Raw genomic sequence first — 21,840 nt, forward strand, 5'->3', positions numbered from 1 at the left:
CCAAAATTAGTTGCTTTTAAAAGCAATTGTTTTTATCTCTGAGAAATCTGTTAGCATCCTATTTTTGCTAACGTCTTTTTCCTGGGTGCATAAGTCTTTATGTCCCTTTTGCTAGCTTCATGGTAGTGTAGTGCTGGGTTCAGTCAAAAACCACATGGAGATGTGTTAGGTAATATTTATGGAAACTAGTGCTGAAACATGTAATTGTACTACAAGTTTACCCAAATAGTGAAACAATATGGTGAAATTACCTTTTCCCCACACTGAATTCTCTTAGAATTCACTCACTGAAGGCTTTCCAAATGTATTTTAACTAAGGCATCATTTGTTCCCCAAAATCAAAGTATCACTTGGTTAAGTATATTTTTTCCCTTCATCTGTGGCCCCAAACTCTGGTGCTTTTGGGTTGTATGTGGGTAACTGGCTGTTGGTAAGACATAGAAAATTGGGATGAAAATAGGCTGCTCCTATTTTGATGGACAGATGTAGGTTTTGTCTTTTGAGCTACTTCCTGGCTAATCTACCAAGAAGCTAAATTGAATCCTCTTTCTTCAACACTATTTACCCCCAAACAAAACTTAAGATGGTCAGCATGTGGTGTTATGTTCAGAATTTATCCCAGTTTCCAGTAGTTTTCTAGAGGGGATGCTATTGGTAGGAGATTTACATCTTCAATATGAATATAAATTGCTTCCCTCATTTCTTTAGGACACTGTTAGGGAATATAAAACAGCAAATTTTAATGGGCTTGAAATGATAACAGGAGTAAGATTTGGGGGAGGGGGCTTAAGTTTAGAAACATCTTTCACTTTGACAGTTTTAATATATTCTTTTTTTCGAGAGTGGAATCTCATTTTCCTGAAAAAAAAAGTCCTCATTTCTGAGTGAGAGTAATAAACATATTTTTGGCCATTTGCCCAGTTTGTATGGATTCATTCATTCATTCAATTGTATTTATTGAGTGCTTACTGTGTGCAGAGCACTGTACTAAGCGCTTGGGAAGTACAAGTCAGCAACATATAGAGATGGTCCCTACCCAACAACAGGCTCACAGTCTAGAAGGAGGAGACAGATGGATAACTATTGTCAGGTTGAAAAACTATTACAGAATTATACTGGCCTAAACGGAGCTTATCTTTCTAGGCAGCTAAAGCAAGATGCCACAAATGCTCTTTGCTGCATTTTAGCTCAGGAGCCTTGAAAAATGTCAGGTTGAGGCAGTAGAAATGGACTTTTATGTTGGTGTGCCCTTGTGCTTGCTTCCTGAATTACCTGGAAGCCCACATAACTGATAGCCTCTTCCTGCATTGCTTCCCTCAGCCCACTGCCAGTTAATCCATAGCTGTCCTTATTCAAAGATACTACTAAAAGTGAGGTCTCTTACCCACTTCTCCTCCATTGTTTACAAATAAGGGTAGCTCCTTGTTGGTTTGACCCACATTGGGCCTGGCCTGTAGTAGTAATTTGTTACATGTCTACTATCGTTTTTCTAGAAAAGCATGTAGTTCACATCTCCCTACTCCTCAGAAGCCTCTAATGGTTGCCCATCTACCTCTGCATCAAACAGAAGCTCCTTGCCATCAGCTTTAGAGAACTCAATCACCTTGCCCCCTCCTCTCTGACTTCACCAATTTCCTATTACAATCCAGTCCACAAGCTTCACTCCTCCAACACCAACCTACTCACTTTACCTTGATCTCATCTATCTTGCTGCCACCCCTTGCCCATATCCTCCCTCTGGCCTGGAATTTCCTCCTCTTCCCTTTCATATCTGACAGACTGCCATTTTCCCCACCTTCAAAGCTGTATTAAAATCAAATCTCCAAAAGCCCTTCCCTGAATAAATCCTAATTTCCCCTCCTCCCTCTCCCTTCTGCATCACCCATGCACTTGGAACTGAACCCTTAAAGCCCTTGATATTCACACCACCCTCATCCCCACAGTACTTATATTTGTAGGAGAAGCAGCATGGCCTATTGGAAAGAGCGTGGGCCCAGGAGTCAGAGGACCTGGGTTCTAATTCCTCCTCCACCACTTGTCTGCTGTGTGACCTTGGGTAAGTCACTTCCCTTCTCTGTGACTCAGTTACCTCATCTGTAGGGGGATTAGATGGCGGAGTGGGGGATTAGAACCCATGACCTTCTGACTCCTAAGTCCTTACTCTATCCACTATGCCACGCTACTTGGAGAACATATTCCTTCTCCTCGTGTCAGTCGTGTTCTCCAAGCCAGAACGGACCCTTGCATAGTCTGGGATCCTTTCCTGACCTCTGCTATTCATAACCAAATCCCAAGCCAAGCTGGGAATAGGGCCAATTTCAATTCCTAAACACTGCATTTCTCTGCCCATCGGGACATGATGCATGGGGAATGACTGAGAGCGGCAGCTGTTTCACCAAGGACATTGTCTTAGAGCTAAGTTTTTCAGGAGAAACCATGGAAGCGACCTGACCAGTAGTGACCTTGTGGTCCAGAAACTGGAAGGTCTGCTCACTCATGTGCCACTGCCCTCCTGGGTTTCCATGGCCCAGTTGGAGCCATCCCAAGCAATGGCACTGCCTTTGCTGCAACAGTGCAGCTGACTTCCGTAGCTGACAGTGGGCCCATGTTATTCATTCTGAACAGACCCACTAAGAGGATGAAACTGTTCCAAAACATACCTGACACATTCTTTTTTTTCCTTTTCCCTTTCCTTGGATGGGAAGCAGTAGTCCCCTCCTGAGCTGCAGCTTGTACGGGAATGCTCCATGCCAAGTGTACTTTGCATTTCAAACACCCATTTAAGAGGCTCTTATTTCTCCTAGCTGTGCTCTTGGTGATGCTTTCATTTAAGCAACTTGTTTGTTAATGGAAAAATGACCATTCACTTCAGCTTCAGAGTGGAAATAAGGAGGTTTCAAAGCTGTGCTAAACTCGCTTCCCTTTTTTAAGGAAAGACTCTAGCCCATTAACATTGTTTATTAACATTTAATGGCCTTGATTTAGCTTTATAGGGATTTGCAGAAAGTATTCCCTATACACACTAGGAGCTTACGATGTACTGCAAGGAAGTGTAGCCAAATGTCCCAGCCCATTTAGTGCACCACGTTAAAAAGAAGAGGCCTATTCATGGAGTTGTCCTGCAATGCTGGGATTGTGTGTTTCAGAAAAATTGGGTGAGGAGTCATTGAGTCAGTGGGAATTAATGGGTTAGGGAGTAGATCAATCAATCAATAAATCAATGGTATTTATTGAACATTTACTATATTCAGAGCACTGTACTAAGCACTTGGGAGAGTACAACAGAATTAGCAGGCACATTCCCTGCTCATAATGAGTTTACAGTCTAGAATGTAGATAGTTAAAAGGTATCACCATACTGACATTTTTCAATATAATTTCCCGTATTATGTCAGCCACTAGCAGAATAACAATAATGATATTTCATTCATTCATTCCTTCAACTATATTTATTGAGCTCTTACTGTGTGCAGAGCACTGTACTAAGCGCTTAGGACACCGCCGCAATCAGGCTGAACACCACCCCTGCCGTACATAGGGCTCATCTTCTAAAGGGGAGGGAGACCTGGTATTTTTTTCTTTCCATTCTGAAAAAAACAAGCCCCATGTTTCCAAAATGGCCCCAACGCTTTGCAGCAACCCTGTAGGTGCACTAACTAAATACTGCAGTAATCTAAAAATCAAGGTTTTTTGGTAGTGCTCAGTACTTAAGCACCATATGAGATAAACCTTGGCATGTAGAGCCTCTTCCATTTTTCACAATTTCATATCTTGATCGTTTCAAATTGCATCAGTCTGAGGTGTGATGCATGTGAAAAATGAAACCTATTAAGGTATTGTTGAGTTATCATTGTCACATTACCCTGTTCTACAAAGTATTGTTCACTTAACTAAAAGTTCTTCAATATAATGTCGAGGCTGCTTTGTACAAGAAGAATAGTAGAGTAGGTGCTTTGTGTGATTGGGTGATAAGATACAATATTGAGTGATATGAAAAATATTACTGCCATTCCAGCTACTGAGAAAAGGAAATCAGTCAGTGAACAGTTTTTAAAGGCTTTGCTAAGATGCATATTATTGATTCACTAATAGTAGACTTTTTGGTGGGGCCTCAGAAATGCCATTGCTATGATGAATAATGCTTCCCTTATTGGTATGTTCTTATATGAAGGACGCGAGTGAGTTCTGGATTAGACTTGGTAGTTACTTCCAACTATCCTACTGACTGCTGGGTAACTGTGGGAAAATAGTATAACTTCTCTGAACTTCTTGGGAACCTTGTAACAAATGGAGCCAAAATGTGCTCCTTAACTCTTCCCCTTCTCACCTTGCCTTCACCAAATCATGTTTGTCCCTGCCCATTCTTCAAGGCTTTTCAGAAAGTCATCTCCTCCATGACCTATTTTCTGATCCCCTCTATCATGCTTTTGCCCTCAGCCACATGAGCACCCATAATCAACTAACATGTCTGTTTATCCATTTGTTATTTCGGTCTTATGCTTTGGGAAGCAGTGTGGTGAGGCCCTGGGTTTTAATCATGATTCCACCACTTACCTGTTGTGGGACCTTGGACAAGTCACTTAACTTCTCTGTGCCTCAGTTCCTTCATTTGCCAGATAGGGATTCAATACTTGTTCTCCCTCCTACCTAGACTGTGAGCCCATCTACCCCAGCACTTATAATAATAATAATGATGGTATTTGTTAAGCACTTACTACATGTGAAGCACTGTTCTAAGCACCAGAGGCATACAAGGTGATCAGGTTGTCCCACGTGGAGCTCACAGTCTTCATCCCCATTTTACAGATGAGGGAACTGAGGCTCAGAGAAGTGAAGTGACTTGCCCAAGTTCACACAGCAGGCATGTGGAGACACGCTGGAGAAGCAGAGTGGCTCAGTGGAAAGAGCATGGGCTTTGGAGTCAGAGGTCATGAGTTCAAATCCCAGCTCCACCAACTGTCAGCTGTGTGATTTTGGGCTAGTCACTTAACTTCTCTGTGCCTCAGTTACCTCATCTGTAAAATGGGGATTAAAACTAAGCCCTCCATGGGACAACCTGATCACCTTGTAACCTCACCTCTCCAGTGCTTAGAACAGTGCTTTGCACATAGTAAGCGCTTAACAAATACCATCATCATTATTATTATAATTATTATTATGTGGCAGAGCCAGGATTAGAACCCATGACCTCTGACTCCCAAGCCCGTGCTCTTTCCACTGAGCCACGCTGCTTCTTTAATGTGCTCTTTAACTCTTCCCCTTCTCACCTTGCCTTCACCAAATCATGTTCGTCCCCGCCCATTCGTCAAGCCTTTTCAGAAAGTCACCTCCTCCATGACCTATTTTCTGATCCCCTCTATCATGCTTGGGCCCTCAGCCACCTGAGCACCCGTAATCAACTAACATGTCTGTTTATCCATTTGTTATTTCGGTCTTATGCTTTGGGAAGCAGTGTGGCACTGAGTAAAATACTAGGCATATAGCAAGTGCTTAACAAATACCACTATTATTAGTAATTATTAGTTTAAACTTTTGGCTATTCATCAACCTGTTACTTGACTTCCCCGTTAAATTGAGAATTCCTTGAAGGCAGGAATCAGCTCTTTAATTGCTTTTCACCCAAGTGCTGAGTGCTCAGCCCAAAATAGGCCTTCTCAATGCAGTTATGGATGGTGGTGATGATGATAAAAGAAAAGTGACTAGAAAAGGCAGAAAGGAAAAGGCGAGGAACAGGGAGAGACTAAGAGAAAGGGGGAAAGGAGGAGAGGTAGGAAGAAACCATATTTCAAAGAATACAGGAAGAGAAGATGGGGAAACATAGGCCTGAGTACAGAAGGACAAACTGCCATGCGAATTAATGCACCCTTGCCTCAGAGCTAGCCACATCAGCCCACAGTGGCTCCTCCATGACTCCCTTGTAGTCACAGGTGCAGGTAGCAACCTCCCAACCTTCTGCAGCCCTGAACTCCAGGATATATATGGGGTAGTGCCTCTCTCCCTGGCTGTCTTGGCATCAGAAAGCTCACTGTGGGCAGCAAATATAGTTACATTGTACTCTCCCAAGCAGTTAGTGCAGTGCTCTGCACACAGTAAGCACCCAAAAATAGGATTAATTGACCAACTCACTCCCCACCCCATGGGCTGCCATGGAGGATTTGACTTGCAACTCTCCAGGCACTCAAGTCTGGGCCCTGCCTCTGGTGCTCGAAATGGCCACCCCCTGTTCTATTTCTCATTCTATAGGGGTTGCTGTCTCCATTTGCCTACACCAACGTACACCCGAATAGGCAGGCACGGGCCACATTTCCTAAGCGCATAGATTTGGAGGTGCACACTTGCTTCCAATCGCTGCAGCATGGGGGCCTCGAATGGGCAAGTTGCCCTTCCGTTTCACCCACTGGCAATGCCCTCCTTTCTAACTGCTTCCTCTACTCTCAGAACCAAAGCCCTACCCTGGTGGAGACCCAGTAGCATAAGCAAAAAGGCCAAGGAAGAGAGCCAGATGGTAAGACCTTCTTCTGCCTCTCCTGCTGGTAGTGCTGCCATGGTAAGCAGCCACCACCCTGCTCCCAATATACCGCAGTGACCATTTTCCTATTCAGAGTCGGGGAAGGGGAAGCAAAAATGTGAGATAGAAGACAGGAAAGACTTCAGAAAGACAGAGACAGGAAAGATCATAGAGAGTCAGAGAGCAGAGAGAAGAGAGTTCAGAGAGAGAGAGAGAGAGAGAATCAGCAGAGGACAGAGTCGAGAGTGAGAAGTGAGAGACCCTGGAAAAGATCAGGGCCATGAAGAGATGGAGAAAGAGAGTAAAGGAGAAGAATGACAGGCTGAGTAAAACGAATAGAAAGGAATCTGGAGGAACAAAGATGGAAAATGTAAACAGAGACATGGAAAATGAAGGGAAATTGGTGAGCCAAAAGGAGAATGAGAAGGGAAAATGAGCAGAACCAGGAACCTCAAGTAGGGACAAGAACAGTGATCAGAGAGAGGACAAAACTGAGAGAGAAATACAGAAAGACAGACAGACTGAAAGAAGAATTGGGGGGCTCTAGGACAAGTGGAGGAGCGTGGCAGAAGAGAGACAAAAGGAGGAGCAGGGAGAGAATTATAGGAACAAAGGATTGGAAAAGGAAAGAAACAAAGAGGAAAAGTAAAACTTTTTGTTAATCAAGCAAAGGCCATGCATATTCCCTGGTAATAATACAAGCTCTTACCTATTCAACAGGGCTATTGTAAAGGTTAGTTAAACTAAAATGAAATCTACAACATGCTTAAAATACTTCAGAGATTAGGGCTATAAAATTATATTTTCTTTACAATTACTTAATAATAATAATGGTATTTGTAAAGCGCTGGGACATGGACTGTTTACAACCTGATTAGTACACTGCAGTGCTTAGAACAGTGTCTGGTACATAGTAAGTGTTTAACAAATACCGTAAGAAAAAAAAAAGTTGGTGGGGGAATAGATATTGAATTCCCATTTTGCAGGTGAGGGAACTGAGGCACAGAGAAGTTAAGTGACTTGCCCAAGGTCACATAGCAGAAAGACAGAGCCAGGATTAGAACCCAGGTCTTCTGACTTCCAGGCTTGTGCTCTTTCCACTAAACCTCACTGCTTTTTCCCTGTTAAGCTCTTGTGTTGTTCAAAGCATCTCTACTGGAGGGACAGAAACCCCTAGAAGCATTCGCCTTGTTGAGTATCAAAGAGTCTGTTGCTACACAGGGCATGAGTTCAGGCTGGGTGTCTGATTTAAAACTCAGGCTTTCTTGTTTTTTGCTCTGTTGTAGAATTATGCTTTAATACCAGGCAAGCTATTTTTCTATGTGGTTTGTCTCTGATGTGGCACCCCTCTTACCATAGAACAGTTCTCACCGTTAACACTAGCACTTGTGTCTTCAGGCAAGAATGTTTCAAGAAGCAAAGAGAGCTGAAATATCTTTGTTGCAAGCACCCTCTCTACAGCAGAGAGAAACAAACAAGGGCCCCATCCTACTGAAGCTTCAGGACAGGATGCCAAGGCTGATCTTGTACAAAACTAATTCTTTCCTCCTTTTTGTATCTGTTTTTGTGGCAGAGGCTTGAAGTTTGAAATGATTACACGGATGAGGGTTAGAGAGAGGAAAAAGGAGAGGATAGAGAGAGAAAGATAGAAAGAGGGAGAGGGAGAAAGAGGAAGGGAGCAGGAAAGTGAGAGAAAGGGAGGGTGCGTGTGTGAAGAGAAAACTAATACGATTAAGGCTGGATTTGGGGCTCTGAGGGGTAGTTCGCTTAGATGTTGAGTATTAGTGGTAACAGCTGTTGTCTTTCCTATTAGAGGAGAAACTGAAGGGAAAAAAATGAACTTTGTTTAAAGGATGTTCCTCAAGAATTCTGAAGGGGAAACAATTGCATCAGGCCCGAAGGGAACGTGTGTTCCAAGGTAAGTGAAGGATAATGGCAAAGAATGCAGATTCCCCTGACTTCTCTGTGACAGGAGGAGAAGGTGAGAGAAAGAATAAGTCAGAAGCTGGGAAAAGTGAGTGTGTCAGTAGCCGAGGGCCTAGCACAGTCTTTCCCGTACATTTAGTCTTTTGTATTTGATATACAAGGGGAGAAGGGAGCCTCCTGTTACACAAAGAGCTCCTGAGCTTTGTTTTCCAATGACCAGTGAGGAGCAGAGGGGCAGGAAGCCCCTTTCCTTGCTCATCTAATGCTACAGCTAACTCAGGTGCCCAGGGAGCTACAGCAATTGGTCACCATGGTGGGCTAAACCTCTCACTTCATTCCTTATTTGAAACCAAGCTCAGAGACGGAAAAGGAAAAAGAGTTAGGATGTTTTGAGGGAGAACATTGCTTAGCGCTTCCTGCAGAAAAGAGTATACCACCTGGAACAACTTTCTTGATTAATTGGGGGAAACAATTCTGAGGTAGGTAAAAGAATACACCCACCTCCCTCTTGCACTTTTTTCTGTCTTTATTACCAGTATTTTTGTCCCTTTTCCGAGCTCAGTTCTTTCTTTCACAAAGAAGTCAAGGTTGGTACTTTGTGTAGCATCAGACCATAAACAGTCTGTCAAATTTTTTAAATGTTGAAATACTGTGCAAACTTGTGGTAAAAGATTTATTGATTTGATGTTCAGATTTTTTTTAAATGGTATTTGTTAAGCGCTTACTGTGTTCCAAGCAGTGTTCTAAGTGCTGGGTTAGAGCATATATTCAACGATAAATTTAAGAACTGAGGTTTTACCTAATAAATAGTCAACTCCTATTGGACTAGACCTGCACAGCTCAAATGAAATTGAGGACTGAACAACTACCTGGTTCATTTGATGATGGCCCAAAAATAATTCAGACCCTAAAGGAGATTTGGAGAGGGGGATTGTTTCATCTGTTTGGACAGTTCTCTTGGCATCTAATCAGAAAATTGCTTATGTCCACCTCACTTGGACTGTGCAGTACCAGCCTTGATTATCCAGAGTCATGGGGCAGAGGGAGACTGGAAAAATGAAATCCAGAAGTAATTCCTAAGGTTTATATCATTTAATCCCTCAAACCCTTACCCAAATTGTGCCCAGGTTATAGCCAGAGTCGAATTTGAATTTTCCCTGTCCACTTCAGGTGGCAAGGCTAATGAGCAGAGACATATTAGTAAACAGTGGGAAGGAAGAGGAGAGTGACAAGCTATAGATAATCCACAATGCCCTGGATAATTGAGAGGCACTTGAGTATTTTAATAGCTTGTTATTTATGGGACAGACAAAAGAATTGTGGGTCCATTAGCTAATAATTAATTCCATAGCATTTTCATACCTTCAGATAACAGACTTGGCTTCAGAAAATGAATTTCATGTTTTGTCTCTGAGTTAATGTTAAATGTAAGAGAGTTTACATATTCAAGCTATCTCTTTGCCATGGGCAGCCTATAAAAATTCTAATTAGGGGCAACCGTAGTGATACTGGACACCAGAGGGAAGGTGGTTTAATGCCTGAACACCAAATCTAGTTTTGAACCTAACTACCTGAGCACTTTTCTGATTGTTCTGGGGGCCAAGTACTTGCAGTTTACCAATGGATTAATCAATCAATCAATCAATCAATCATATGTATTGAGCACTTACGATGTGCAGAGCCCCGTACTAAGAGCTTGAAAGAGTATGGGTTAGTCAAGAGTCTCTCACATTTAGAGGTTCCTTGTGACTCTCACATCCACTTGCAATGTTTCTTTTTTCATTTCCTTGAATTGCAGCTGGAGTGAGATTCCTGATCCTTTTCCTGGTACAGGTTGAGGTGAGGATGAAAGCCCAGGTGCCGGTGGCAGGGTGGGCATTCACCACCCTCTGCTTAGTCTCATACACGGCTACCTTCTCCCATGGAGCAAGTCTTGTGGCCTGTGTGGATATGAAGCCCAAACATATCAGAGCTCAGCTCCAAATCCCCAGGAACAACTACATCATCATCCACTCCAACATGTCCACCTTCTCTCCTGGTGACAAAGTGGCAGGTTAAGTGCTGCTTCTTAATCTAATGAAATGTGTTTGGGAAGGCCAGTGGATCTATCAGTCAACTGAGTGCTTACTGTGTGCTGAGTACAATGCACTAAAGTTGGTAGACACCATCCCTGCCCACAAGAACCTTAATAGTCTTAAGGAGAAGACACGCATTAAAATAAATTACAGATAAGGGAAATGGCAGAGTATAAGGATACGTACATAGGTGTGGTGGGGCTTAGGGTGGGATGTGGCTAGCAGTGGAAGAGAACTCAGATGGTGAGGAATGACCTCTTGGAACTTCACGACTCCACAAAGTTTCAAATTCTCCAGGTCAGGTTCCAAGATAAGTGTAGCTCCCAGGGCCGGGTTGTAAGAAAGCAGTTATTTAGCCAGAAAACAGGCACATCCTGGAAGGATTTAAGGAGGAACATTTGTACATATAAAAAATACATGATAACTAATCTCCGTGATAACATTAATCTTTATAAATCTTTATAAATGAGGCGGGCAGGGTAGCTCACAAGTGCCACTGCCATGCATGAGTTATGTTTTCTTGTGTCGCCAGGGATAAATGCCATTAGAGTTGGCCACCTTCATGTATTATATATGTACATAAAATATGCATTTTTCTTCTCATTCATCAAGATTAAACCAGTTTGAGTTGTTAGTTATGAGAAATGAAATGATCAAGACCCCACTGCTTTTGCTCTTTGTCAAACTTTAGGTAACTTTTGGAAGCTAAGGGTACACTTGGAACTTTCAAAAACAACTCACGAAAATATCTCCATATCGGAGTGAAGCTAAAAACGCAGTCCAGCAGTCAATATTTTAGTTCCTATTGCGTTAAATATATAGGTCACGTGGTTAGTTCTCACTTACATTATGAGATTTTCACTTCTAGCAGAAATGGCTTGGTTAGGACATTGGCATCTTGCCTTTCATTATTCTCACAGGTAGCTTTTCCTACTAAACTTGCAAGACTGGGCAGGATCTGTTGTGTAGAAGTATTCTTGTGCAGACAGCCCAGGTCAAAGTCTCCTGCAATTTAACACATCCACAATAGCAGCACTCTCTTAGAGCAAGGATGACTTTTTTTTCTCATGGGCTGGTTTTGCATATGGCTGAGTTTGCATACGGCTGATTTTGTATAAGGCCAATCAGCGTTTGCTGCAGCTTGGGCAAATATTTCCATAAGGGGAATGCATTTTTGTTTGCACACAGATACATCTTATTCATATGTGTTTACTTATAGAAACACAACTGCTTGTTTTCTGTATGCTACAGTGCTTAGAATTTCCTTGTAGGAAATTATCTGGTCTCCAGAAATACAGTAAGCACAGTGAGCTGTTTTATAGTTAATCTATGAATATTTTCTATGTATTCATCATTCACAAGTCTGTTGATATAGTCTGGGTCTCCATGGGCCAAGCACATTTTTGGAGGAGAATTTTCCTGTTGAAAATTCCACTTCTGGCACCAAACTGCATGGGGTGAATCTAATGTTTTGTGCCAACCTAACACTAGCAGGGATTATACTGGGCAGGCAAGAGACAGAGCCAACATTTTGGGAGTCATACATAGCACCTCGGAGCCTTAACTGAACCACTGATGTCAGCCCAGCCCTCTGAGTTGGACTGAATTCACTCTTTCCATTTCCCAGCCTCTCTCCTTACCCCATTGCCCCTTGGAAAGTCTTCAGGCCAGTCTACAGATTCCAGGCACCGAGGTTGCGGAGGGTGGGGAGAGCAGCCTAAGTCACCACTACCTCTGGCCAATTGCTGTGATTTGATTGTAATAATAATACAATTATTATTATGGTATTTGTTAAGTCCTTACTCTCTGCCAAGCACTTTTCTAAGCACTGGAGTAGATACAAGTCAATCAGGTTGGACACAGTCCCTGTCCCACATGGGGATCACACTCTTAACCCCCATTTTAACAATTGATGATAATAACAATAATAATGGTACTTGTTAAGCACGTGCTATGTGCCAAGCTTTGTTCTAAGTGCTGGGGTAGATACAAGTTAGTCAGGTTGGACACAGTCCCTGCCCCACAAGGGGCTCACACTCTTAATCCCCATTTTTACAGGTGAGGTAACTGAGGCCCAGAGAAGTGAAGTGACTTGCCCAAGGTTACACAGCAGACACATGGCGGAGCTGGGATTAGAACCTAGGTCCTTCTGACCTAGACCCTTGCTCTATCCACTAAGTTATGCTGCTTCTCTTGCTGTTGCTTGTAGTGCAAAGTGCTTGGCACATCGTAAGCACTTAACAAATTCTGTGAAAGAAGAAAGAAATGAATAGGCCGCTGTGCCACTGAGGAAGAAATCTGCTCATAGAAATAATTCCTCATCTCAGTGAGCCTCAACTCATTGCTTCAGAATTCTCTCATACCTGGTTGCAGCGCAACAGCACCAATATTCAAACTCTCTCCCCTTACCTGACTGCCTCGTTCGGAAACTACTAGAGCGGTTATGATTCAGGTGAAGTCGATAAAAGTTTCCATTAGGTTTTTCCACTGCAAAGTATTAATATGTGCTTACTGCAATGTCAGAAACATGACTATCTTTTTTCTGAAATGTACAGAGACTATGATCTTTAGGGAAAACCTTTATATATGAAAGAGATTTTCATGAAAGTGAAAATTGATTTTCAAAATCACACAAAAATGAGTGATTATTTGTTTGCAGAGAAAAGTTAATGTGTAACAATTTTCAAAAGAAATGTAGACAGATCATTTGTTAGAAATATGTTTGCAATTTCTGCTCCTTTTACATTCTAGTGGAAATCTTGGTTTTCAGTACAGAAGGATGAGTCTGCATTGTTTAGGAGTTTAGGCAATAAGCTGGAAAGTTAGGGGCCTTAGAGTCTAACCCAAAACCTGCTCTTGACTTGCATTGTGACCTCGCACACACGGCCTCTTCGGACCTCTCTGGCCAAAAATCATATTTTTCCTAAAGTGGATTGATAGGAAAATCAATTTACTTTGCAAATGCCTATGAAAAATGCATATGGACCTATCTTGAAACAAAATGGTTCTTGTTATTTGGCTTATTTTTGCGGTGACTGTGAGGAGCAGTCGAGACTTCATGGGGTTTTTGCTTCAGGCTCGCAGAGTGTCTAATGATGAAGTAGCTGGCACTTTTGTTTTTGTTCCGTCTGTTTCCAAACTGATGAATTGCTTTAAAAAAGATGACACAGTCACCCACTCAGATAAATCCCTGAAGAGAAACCTGTTTTTTGTTTGGAAGGCACCAGATCAACACACTGGGGACATCAAGTTCTTGTAAGGAAAGTGAAAAGTCTTGTGTTCAAATATTTTACATCTAAAGACTTTCCCTGTCATGAGTTCCCTCCTCAGTAGATATTTAAACTTATGTGAACATATTCCCCCATAGTGGAGCTTTATGGGTAAAACACTGGTTTAAGGGTCAGTAGACTTAGGTGCCAATCCCCCACTGGATTGCTGAACAACTCAAGACAATCTCTGAGTATCTCTGGGCTCGGTGCTCCCAGCTATAAAATGGAGGTAAAATTACTTGCTCCTCCTCCCTGCCTCCTGGGGGTTTGTGGTGAGGATAAATGAAATAATAGCTATGAAAGTGCTTTAAGCTCTTGGAAACCAGTCAATTTCAACTCAATAATGAAACTCAAGACAAAATCATCACTTGAATCTAAGCGTCCCCAATTCACTGAGAAGGCCCTAATGTCGCATTTTAGTCAGGGCCTTTTTGTTGAATGGAAAAGGCTAGGAGGAGCATCAAGTGTGAAATTCCCTGAGGTTTTAGTCTTTTTTTTGCTGCGAATGACAATGAGGTCAGTCAAAAAATGTAATAAAGTAATATCCCTTTAGTTCTTGTATTAATAAAATCTTTCTTTGCCTTTGGATGGTTGTTCTTCCCTTTCTGTTAGGATGGCCTGGGTTTAATTTATGGGAGACTACACCCTTGTGTCACACTGCCATTCCTTTTTTCAACAGTTTATCAGTAGTCCAGTCATATTTCGTTTACTGGGCAAGGATTGAATCAGTTGTTGTGTCTCAGCAGACACAAAACAGAACACTTTCTGATAGGAGCGAGGAGCCTGGCTCTGACATGCCAACAACGCTGCAGAAGCCTTATGATCTCTAAACCATTCCCTCGGAAGACAGAGGTACTACAACTTATCCAGTGTATATGTCTCTGACAACTGATGCCTTCATTTTCGTTCATTTCCACTTATAAGTTTCTACCACTGGTTGCCTTGTCTCTGCAAAACCAGGGACCGTAGAAAAGAACCAGGCTGTGGTAAGTCTACAGGGGAAGTTAGAACGCCCTGAGGCTCCCTGAAGCTGGAGGAGTGTTCTGAATTGCTCTGAATCCCCAAGTCAAATTTAACTGATCTGGCAGGATTGAGCAAGTGAGGGAGCAAGTTTCCCAGGAATCTGAATCTGCTTCCGGAACAGGCCCCGAAGGACAAGCCCCGATGCTCCTCCGGCCAGTGAGAATTGTGCCTTTGTTGCAGCTTCTCAGGAGTGGCAGGTGGTTACTGCACCCTGAAAAATCCAACTCCGGAAAAGGGCAAGTCAAGCTAGTCAGGCTGGACTCAGGGAACTGGGGCTGGGGCAGCTCCCCTATTCACCCTGCCCTCTCACTCTGACCACTGGGAGCGAACTATGAAATCCGGGAATAAAGGAAGTTCATCCTGGATGCCGATTTGCCTTGGCCCAGTTGAGTTCTTTGCCAGAATTGGGGTCAGGTCTACTTTTTGAGAGCTTTTTGAGTTACTTCGAGGCCTTTTGCCTTGTAATGGCCAAGTCATTCTGGTTTAAAAATTCCCATGAGTGCAAAACTCATTATCATCATTTATAATTCTGCAATAATTAGTATTTAGGCAGATACATTTTTCTCCAGCCAATTTTCTATTAAAGTCATGCCTGTATCTGAATACATCTGCAGGCCTTCTATCTGATCCACAATCCATTAAAATTATGTATTTGTATCTCTTGTGTAGATATAACATTCATTCATTCATTCATTCAATCATATTTATTGAGCACTTACTGTGTGCAGAACACTGTACTAAGCACTTGGGAAGTACAAGTCGGCAACATACAGAGACGGTCCCTACCCAACAATGGGTTCACATCCACCCATAGATTATTCATACTTTACATGGTAAAGCCAATTATCAAATAAGTTACGGGGTATCTAGGGGTTAACCCTCTGAAGGAGCTGGGAGTTTCTTAGATGTTGGCCTCAATGAAGAAGGTGGTGTTTCTTAAATGCCTGTCACATAACGGAGATTGTTTTCAAAAGATAAACAATAGATTTTTCTAGTAACTGTCTAGTTCTAGTCAGGCTGGTGGGAATAAATTCCACTGGATGTGTCAGAAGGATATGGGAACTGGGAGTTATATTAACGAGATCCAGAAATAGTGGAAGAGCACAACAGCACAACTACCACAACAACAGTTCCAGTACCATCGGATAAATAGTGGATAAATACTAGGGTCCTCCTGAATATAAACTGAAATTCTTCTAACCAGTTCTAGAAAAAGCAGCTAACCTCAACCATTGTCCAAACAATGTAACTGTCTGAATTTTTTTATGTGAAAAAATTTAAAGTGGGATTAAAATGCTCTAGATTAAAACATAACTTCTGGATAATGGAATTACATTAATTCAAGTGGGGAGATTGTGAAGTTTCTGAATTTTCAGTGCGCACCCCTACCAAAGATGTAAACCCCAAGAACTGAGACACAGCAAAGTGTAGACCTTACAGAAGATACAATAAGCATTCCTGAGTGGGTTACATTGTTTGGACAAGGGTTGAGGTTAGCTGCTTTTTCTCGAACTGGTTAGAAGAATTTCAGTTTATATTCAGGAGGACCCTAGTATTTATCCACTATTTATCCGATGGTATTGGAACTGTTGTTGTGATAGTTGTGCTGTTGTGCTCTTCCACTATTTCTGGATCTTGTTAATATAGCTCCCAGTTCCCGTATCCTTCTGACACATCCAGTGGAATTTATTCCCACCAGCCTGACTAGAACTGCAGCGACAGAAGGACGGGAACACGTTCTTACAGGAGATGGGAACAGAGAAATTCCTGGGGTTGGACCAAATCCTCTCAGACCCTCTCTGAGCATAGTTGCTTCACATAGCAGTGACCGAGGAAAGCAACCGGGCTGGCTCAGCAGCACGGACACTGACCAAATGCCAAGATCCGCCCTTTCCTCTCCATCTATACCGCTACCCTGCTCGTTCAAGCTCTCATCTTATCCCGTCTGGACTACTGCCTCAGCCTTCTCTCTGATCTCCCATCCTTGTGTCTCTCCCCACTTCAAACCATACTTCATGCTGCTGCCCGGATTGTCTTTGTCCAGAAACGCTCTGGGCATGTTACTCCCCTCCTCAAAAATCCCCAGTGGCTACCAATCAATCTGCGCATCAGGCAGAAACTCCTCACCCTGGGCTTCAAGGCTGTCCATCACCTCGCCCCCTCCTACCTCACCTCCCTTCTCTCCTTCTACAGCCCACCCCGCACCCTCCGCTCCTCTGCCGCTAATCTCCTCACCGTACCTCCTTCTCGCCTGTCCCGCCATCGACCCCCGGCCCACGTCCTCCCACGGGACTGGAATGCCCTCCCTCTGCCCATCCGTGAAGCTAGCTCTCTTCCTCCCTTCAAGGCCCTACTGAGAGCTCACCTCCTCCAGGAGGCCTTCCCAGATTGAGCCCCTTCCTTCCTCTCCCCCTCGACCCCCTCTCCATCCCCCCATCTTACCTCCTTCCCGTCCCCACAGCACCTGTATATATGTATATATGTTCGTACATATTTATTACTCTATTTATTTATTTATTTATTTTACTTGTACATATCTATTATATTTATTTTATTTTGTTACTATGTTTGATTTTGTTCTCTGTCTCCCCCTTTTAGACTGTGAGCCCGCTGTTGGGTAGCGACTGTCTTTATATGTTGCCAGCTTGTACTTCCCAAGCGCTTAGTACAGTGCTCTGCACACAGTAAGCGCTCAATCAATACGATTGATTGGTTGTTTGGAGCCGTCGCTCGAAGCCTGGCACTTGGAGGGAGCTTATGCCTTGGGAAGTTTCAGTTTTGAGAAAAACTCCTCTAGCCATCGCGCCCTCCATAGGTACTGGGCAAATTCTGAGGGGAATATTCAGAATGGACCAAGGACCCAGAACTAGTGGGAGATTAAGTTTTGCAAGTCCAAAGTATGTTAAAGAGATAAGGAACCCCGCTGTTTCACCCCTTAATTGGTAGGGCTACTCACTTTGGGAGTGCACTTTAACACAGAGACAAGTAGGGAGCCACTTCAGAGAGGGGTGGATGTGGAACTGAAGCATGTGGCAGAAGGGGTCGGCTCCATCTTCCACCCTGGCCCAGGGGCTCTTCGAAAGAGCCCAGGCTGGCTCCCACAAACAATCTTTTATAGCTGTTGTCAACTTAAGTTCTTCCCCTTCAGTTCTTCCCTTTTCATTTCAGGGCACACAGCTCACCCACAGCTCCTGGGACCCCCAGGCCCTTCCTGAACTGTGAGCAGAATGGTCAGGTGAGAGGAAGGCTGTAGGGTGCTTTGGATTTTGAGCCTGAGGGTCAGTGGTGGGAGGTTTCCAAAAGATCAGGAAAGGAGTCTTAGAGTTCCTCCCCCAACCCCAAACTCCAGAAAGTACTCAACAAACACAAGATACACAAACGCTACTCAGTTTTCCTAGAACAGGTGAGGAGGAGTCTATGTTTTGAATGGATCCCACATTAATTAAAACTTGCATTACAGTAAGCACGGCTTGAGCAACGCTATATGTATGTGTCCAATACTCATTCCATTGTATCGCATTCCATCTAGATTGAGGTGCGTTGCCTTTTTACTTAAGTCTCCAGTGGCATGGTCTATATAAAACCTGTATGGAAAAAATGCATTGTGGAAGAGATAATAATAATAATTATGATGATGGAATTTGTTTAGCACTTACTACGTGCCAAACACTGTTCTAAACACTGGAATAGTGAGGTCTAGTGGAAAGAGCATGGATCTGGGAGCCGGAGGACCTGCATTCCAACCTCAGCTCTGCCACTTGTCCGCTGTGTGACTTTGGCCAATAATAATAATAATGACGATGGTTTTTGATAAGCGTTTACTATGTGCCAAGCACAGTTCTAAGCACTGGGGTAGCTACAAAGTAATCAGGTTGTCCCATGTGGGGCTCACAGTCTTAATTCCCATTTTACAGATGAGGTAACTGAGGTGCAGAGAAGTTAAGTGACTTGCCCAAAGTCACACAGCTGACAAGTAGCGGAGGCAGAATTAGAACCCATGACCTCTGACTCCTAAGCCCGTGCTCTTTCCACTAAACCACGCTACTTCTCTAGTCACTTAACTTCCCTATGCCTCAGTTTCCTCATCTGTAAAATGGGAATTTAATACCTTTTCTCTCTCAATTAATCATATTTGTTGGGTTCTTACTATGTGCAGAGCACTGTATTAAATGTGTGGAAGAGTACAATATAACAGAGTAGACACATTCCCTACCCACAAGTACCTTGCAGTCTACAGTCCCTCTTAATTAGACTGTGATCCTGTGTGTCCAATCTGATTCCTTGTATCTACCCCATCACTTAGTTCACTGCTTGATACGTAATAAGCATTTAACAAATACCATATTACTGTTGCTGCTGTTATTATTATTGTTACTGCTTAGAATGGCTTCATGTCCCTGAGTCCCAGGTTTAAATCTGAATGGTACTCTGACTTTAGTGTTTTGTTTAAACAAAACCCTCATTTTGTTCTCTGAATGTTATGGCTAAATTGCAAAAGAAATAAATTACAATGAGATCCAATTTTATGACATTTTAGATCCTAAAAGGGATTTTATTTCTTGTTCATCAACTTCCTAAACTGAAGGATTTGGCTGGGAGTTGGTTGCGAAAAGAGATCCCACACAGCCCTGATGTCGTTAGCCTGTCAAATAAAATGAAAAAGAAATAATCCTTTGAAAAAAAATAATCCTTTCCCTCTTGACTTTTTCTCCACCCTTAATGAGAGCAGCAGGAGAAACCCGAGGGACTGAAAGGGAATGATGAAGCCACATTGACCATTCTGTACTTCCTCTTTGGGATGTCAAAGGAGCTCCGGGACTCATGGTTGGATGGAGAGAAGGTGGCCGAAGGCCAATTTGCAAGCTTCTTGAGGGGCTTTACATTATCCGTTTCCGAGGGCCTTGAACAGTACTCTGTCTACAGTAGGGGCTTAGCTCATTTTTTAGTTCAGTTTTGCTTTTTTTATGGTATTTGTTAAGTGCTCATTGTGTGCCAGGCACTGTACTAAGCTCCAGAGTGGATTCGCGATAATCAGGTTGGACACAGCCCCACATGGGACTCACAGCTTTAACCCTATTTTACAGATGAGGTAACTGAGGCGGAGAGAAGTTAAGTAACTTGCCCAAGGTCACACTGCAGACAAGTGAAGGAGTTGGGGTTAGAACCCAAGTCCTATGACTTCCATGCCCATGCTCTTTCCACTGGGCCACATTGCTTCTTGTTGAAGGTGGGGAATGTGTCTACCAACTCTGTGGTATTGTGCTCTCCCAAACACTTAGTGGAGTGCTCTGCATACAATAAGCATTCAATAAATACCACTGATCGATTGATTATATTCTGCTGAACATGATGATGGTGACAGTGAAAGAAAAGGCTCACTTGCACAATATGGTATTTCACGAGATCGATACTAGCCTCTCTATGGCATACACTGTCTCTGAAGTTATCAGCAATTGTAGAAATTGATGGGTTTAGTGATTTGTTTTCCCATTTAGCCTCTGTTAGTAATTTCTTCTCTCAGCCACTCTTCATAACGTTGGCCTCAAAAACCACGTATGGGACCAGGGGTTAGATCAGTGGACAATATAAAATATACATGCCTGCTGATTTACTATTCCTTTGAAGTTTTTGAAGTAGCATAAAATAAAACATGATATAATATCCTCACTCAAATGTATCAGAAACTACGGTAAGAATAAATGGCCCCTTTTGCATAGCGTCCTGGCATGGGAAAGCATACTAAAAGCTTTTAGGCCACTCAGAAGGGGCACAAACAGCCTATATTAGTGAAGAAGGCTATTTTAAGGACACTGGTCTGGGCCTCATCTTGACTTCCACTGCCTCTGGGGGCTCCAGGTGAGCTCTTTTCCAACATCAATAATGAATAATTACAGAACCAAATTTCTTTCCTCAAACTCCAGGCTTCCAGGAGCAGAACTAGGGCTCTTTTCCAGTCTCTCCCACATCCATTTTGGGTCTATTTTCCTCTCATTAGCTTGGGCTCAAATCCCGTTCTTACTCTGTTTCTCCATTTTGGTTGGTTTTAAAGGTGATCCCTGGGACTTCTTTGTTTTGACAAGAGCTCCTCTGCCCACAGCAACCCTTTTCCCAGCCCACCTTCTCAGCCCTCAGCATCTCTCAGCCACAGAGGCGGTACCTCAGCTTGTCAATGGGGAAGCCAGCTTGATCATCCCTGGAAATGCTCCTACAACCTCCCAACAAGTGGCCACGAGGGAGTCAGCGATCCCCAAAGCTTCAGCCAATTTCTTATCCCAATCAGCTACTGGTGGAGAAGAGGAGGAGGGGCAGGAGAGGAAAGAAGGTGATAAAAAAGAAGATAGTGGACATACTCTTCCCTGGGTGACCAAGCCTATGCCGGGGACTGCAAGGCCAGGACGAGATGGAGGGGGCTCCCATCAGGAGACCGAGAGCATGGCAGCGCAGCTGGGCATCCTCCTCTGCCTCTCTGCCACTCTCGGCATGGCTCTGGCTGCTCTTCTGCGCTGTCTCCATGCCCAATATTGCCACAAGCGAACAGAAGTGTCTTTCAGTGAACCAGACAGTGACATCCTTGCTAGGACAGATAGTGAGGAGGTGATGCATGTCAAGAAGATACTGGAGAATAGTTTTGTGCTGGTTCAGGCTGAGTACAACTGGATAACCCCTACAGCGGGGATGAAGAAAACTCTAGTCTGAGAACCCAATCCCACTGACTTTTTCAGAGACCTTAATTGGTAGGGCCAGTCTGAAAGAGCCATGTTAGGCAGAATTCCTACCGCACAGCTGCCTTAACCATATCCCCTTCTGAATCTACTTCAACAAGTACTCTTCAACCCAGAGAAATGATAGAAGGACAGACCAAATTGTGTTTGTTTTTAAGCAAAAGAGGGAGTATTTTGTGAGCTCTGTTTTCCTAACACTTGTAATTTAGCTTTTTTTCTTTGCAACTGCAAGTTCTGTTTGAAGAACTAAATTTAACACAATGAATATTGTATAACTGGCTCATTAATTAAGCTGCTGTGGCCTCCACGTTCCCTAG

General features: G+C 43.2%; 1 protein-coding gene across 1 annotated transcript; it reads left to right on the forward strand.

Annotated features, from left to right (window-relative positions):
• Positions 1-10,279: 10,279 nt before the first annotated feature.
• REELD1 (reeler domain containing 1) lies at positions 10,280-21,796 on the forward strand. Its single transcript, XM_038755047.1, has 7 exons — positions 10,280-10,481; positions 13,536-13,764; positions 14,458-14,564; positions 14,923-15,037; positions 17,970-18,036; positions 19,531-19,723; positions 20,851-21,796. The coding sequence occupies exons 1-7, from the start codon at positions 10,280-10,282 to the stop codon at positions 21,495-21,497; spliced, it is 1,560 nt and encodes a 519-aa protein (XP_038610975.1). The 3' UTR covers positions 21,498-21,796.
• Positions 21,797-21,840: the final 44 nt, after the last annotated feature.

The sequence above is a fragment of the Tachyglossus aculeatus genome, chromosome 12 (assembly GCF_015852505.1).
Source record: "Tachyglossus aculeatus isolate mTacAcu1 chromosome 12, mTacAcu1.pri, whole genome shotgun sequence".
NCBI classification, from domain to species: domain Eukaryota; kingdom Metazoa; phylum Chordata; class Mammalia; order Monotremata; family Tachyglossidae; genus Tachyglossus; species Tachyglossus aculeatus.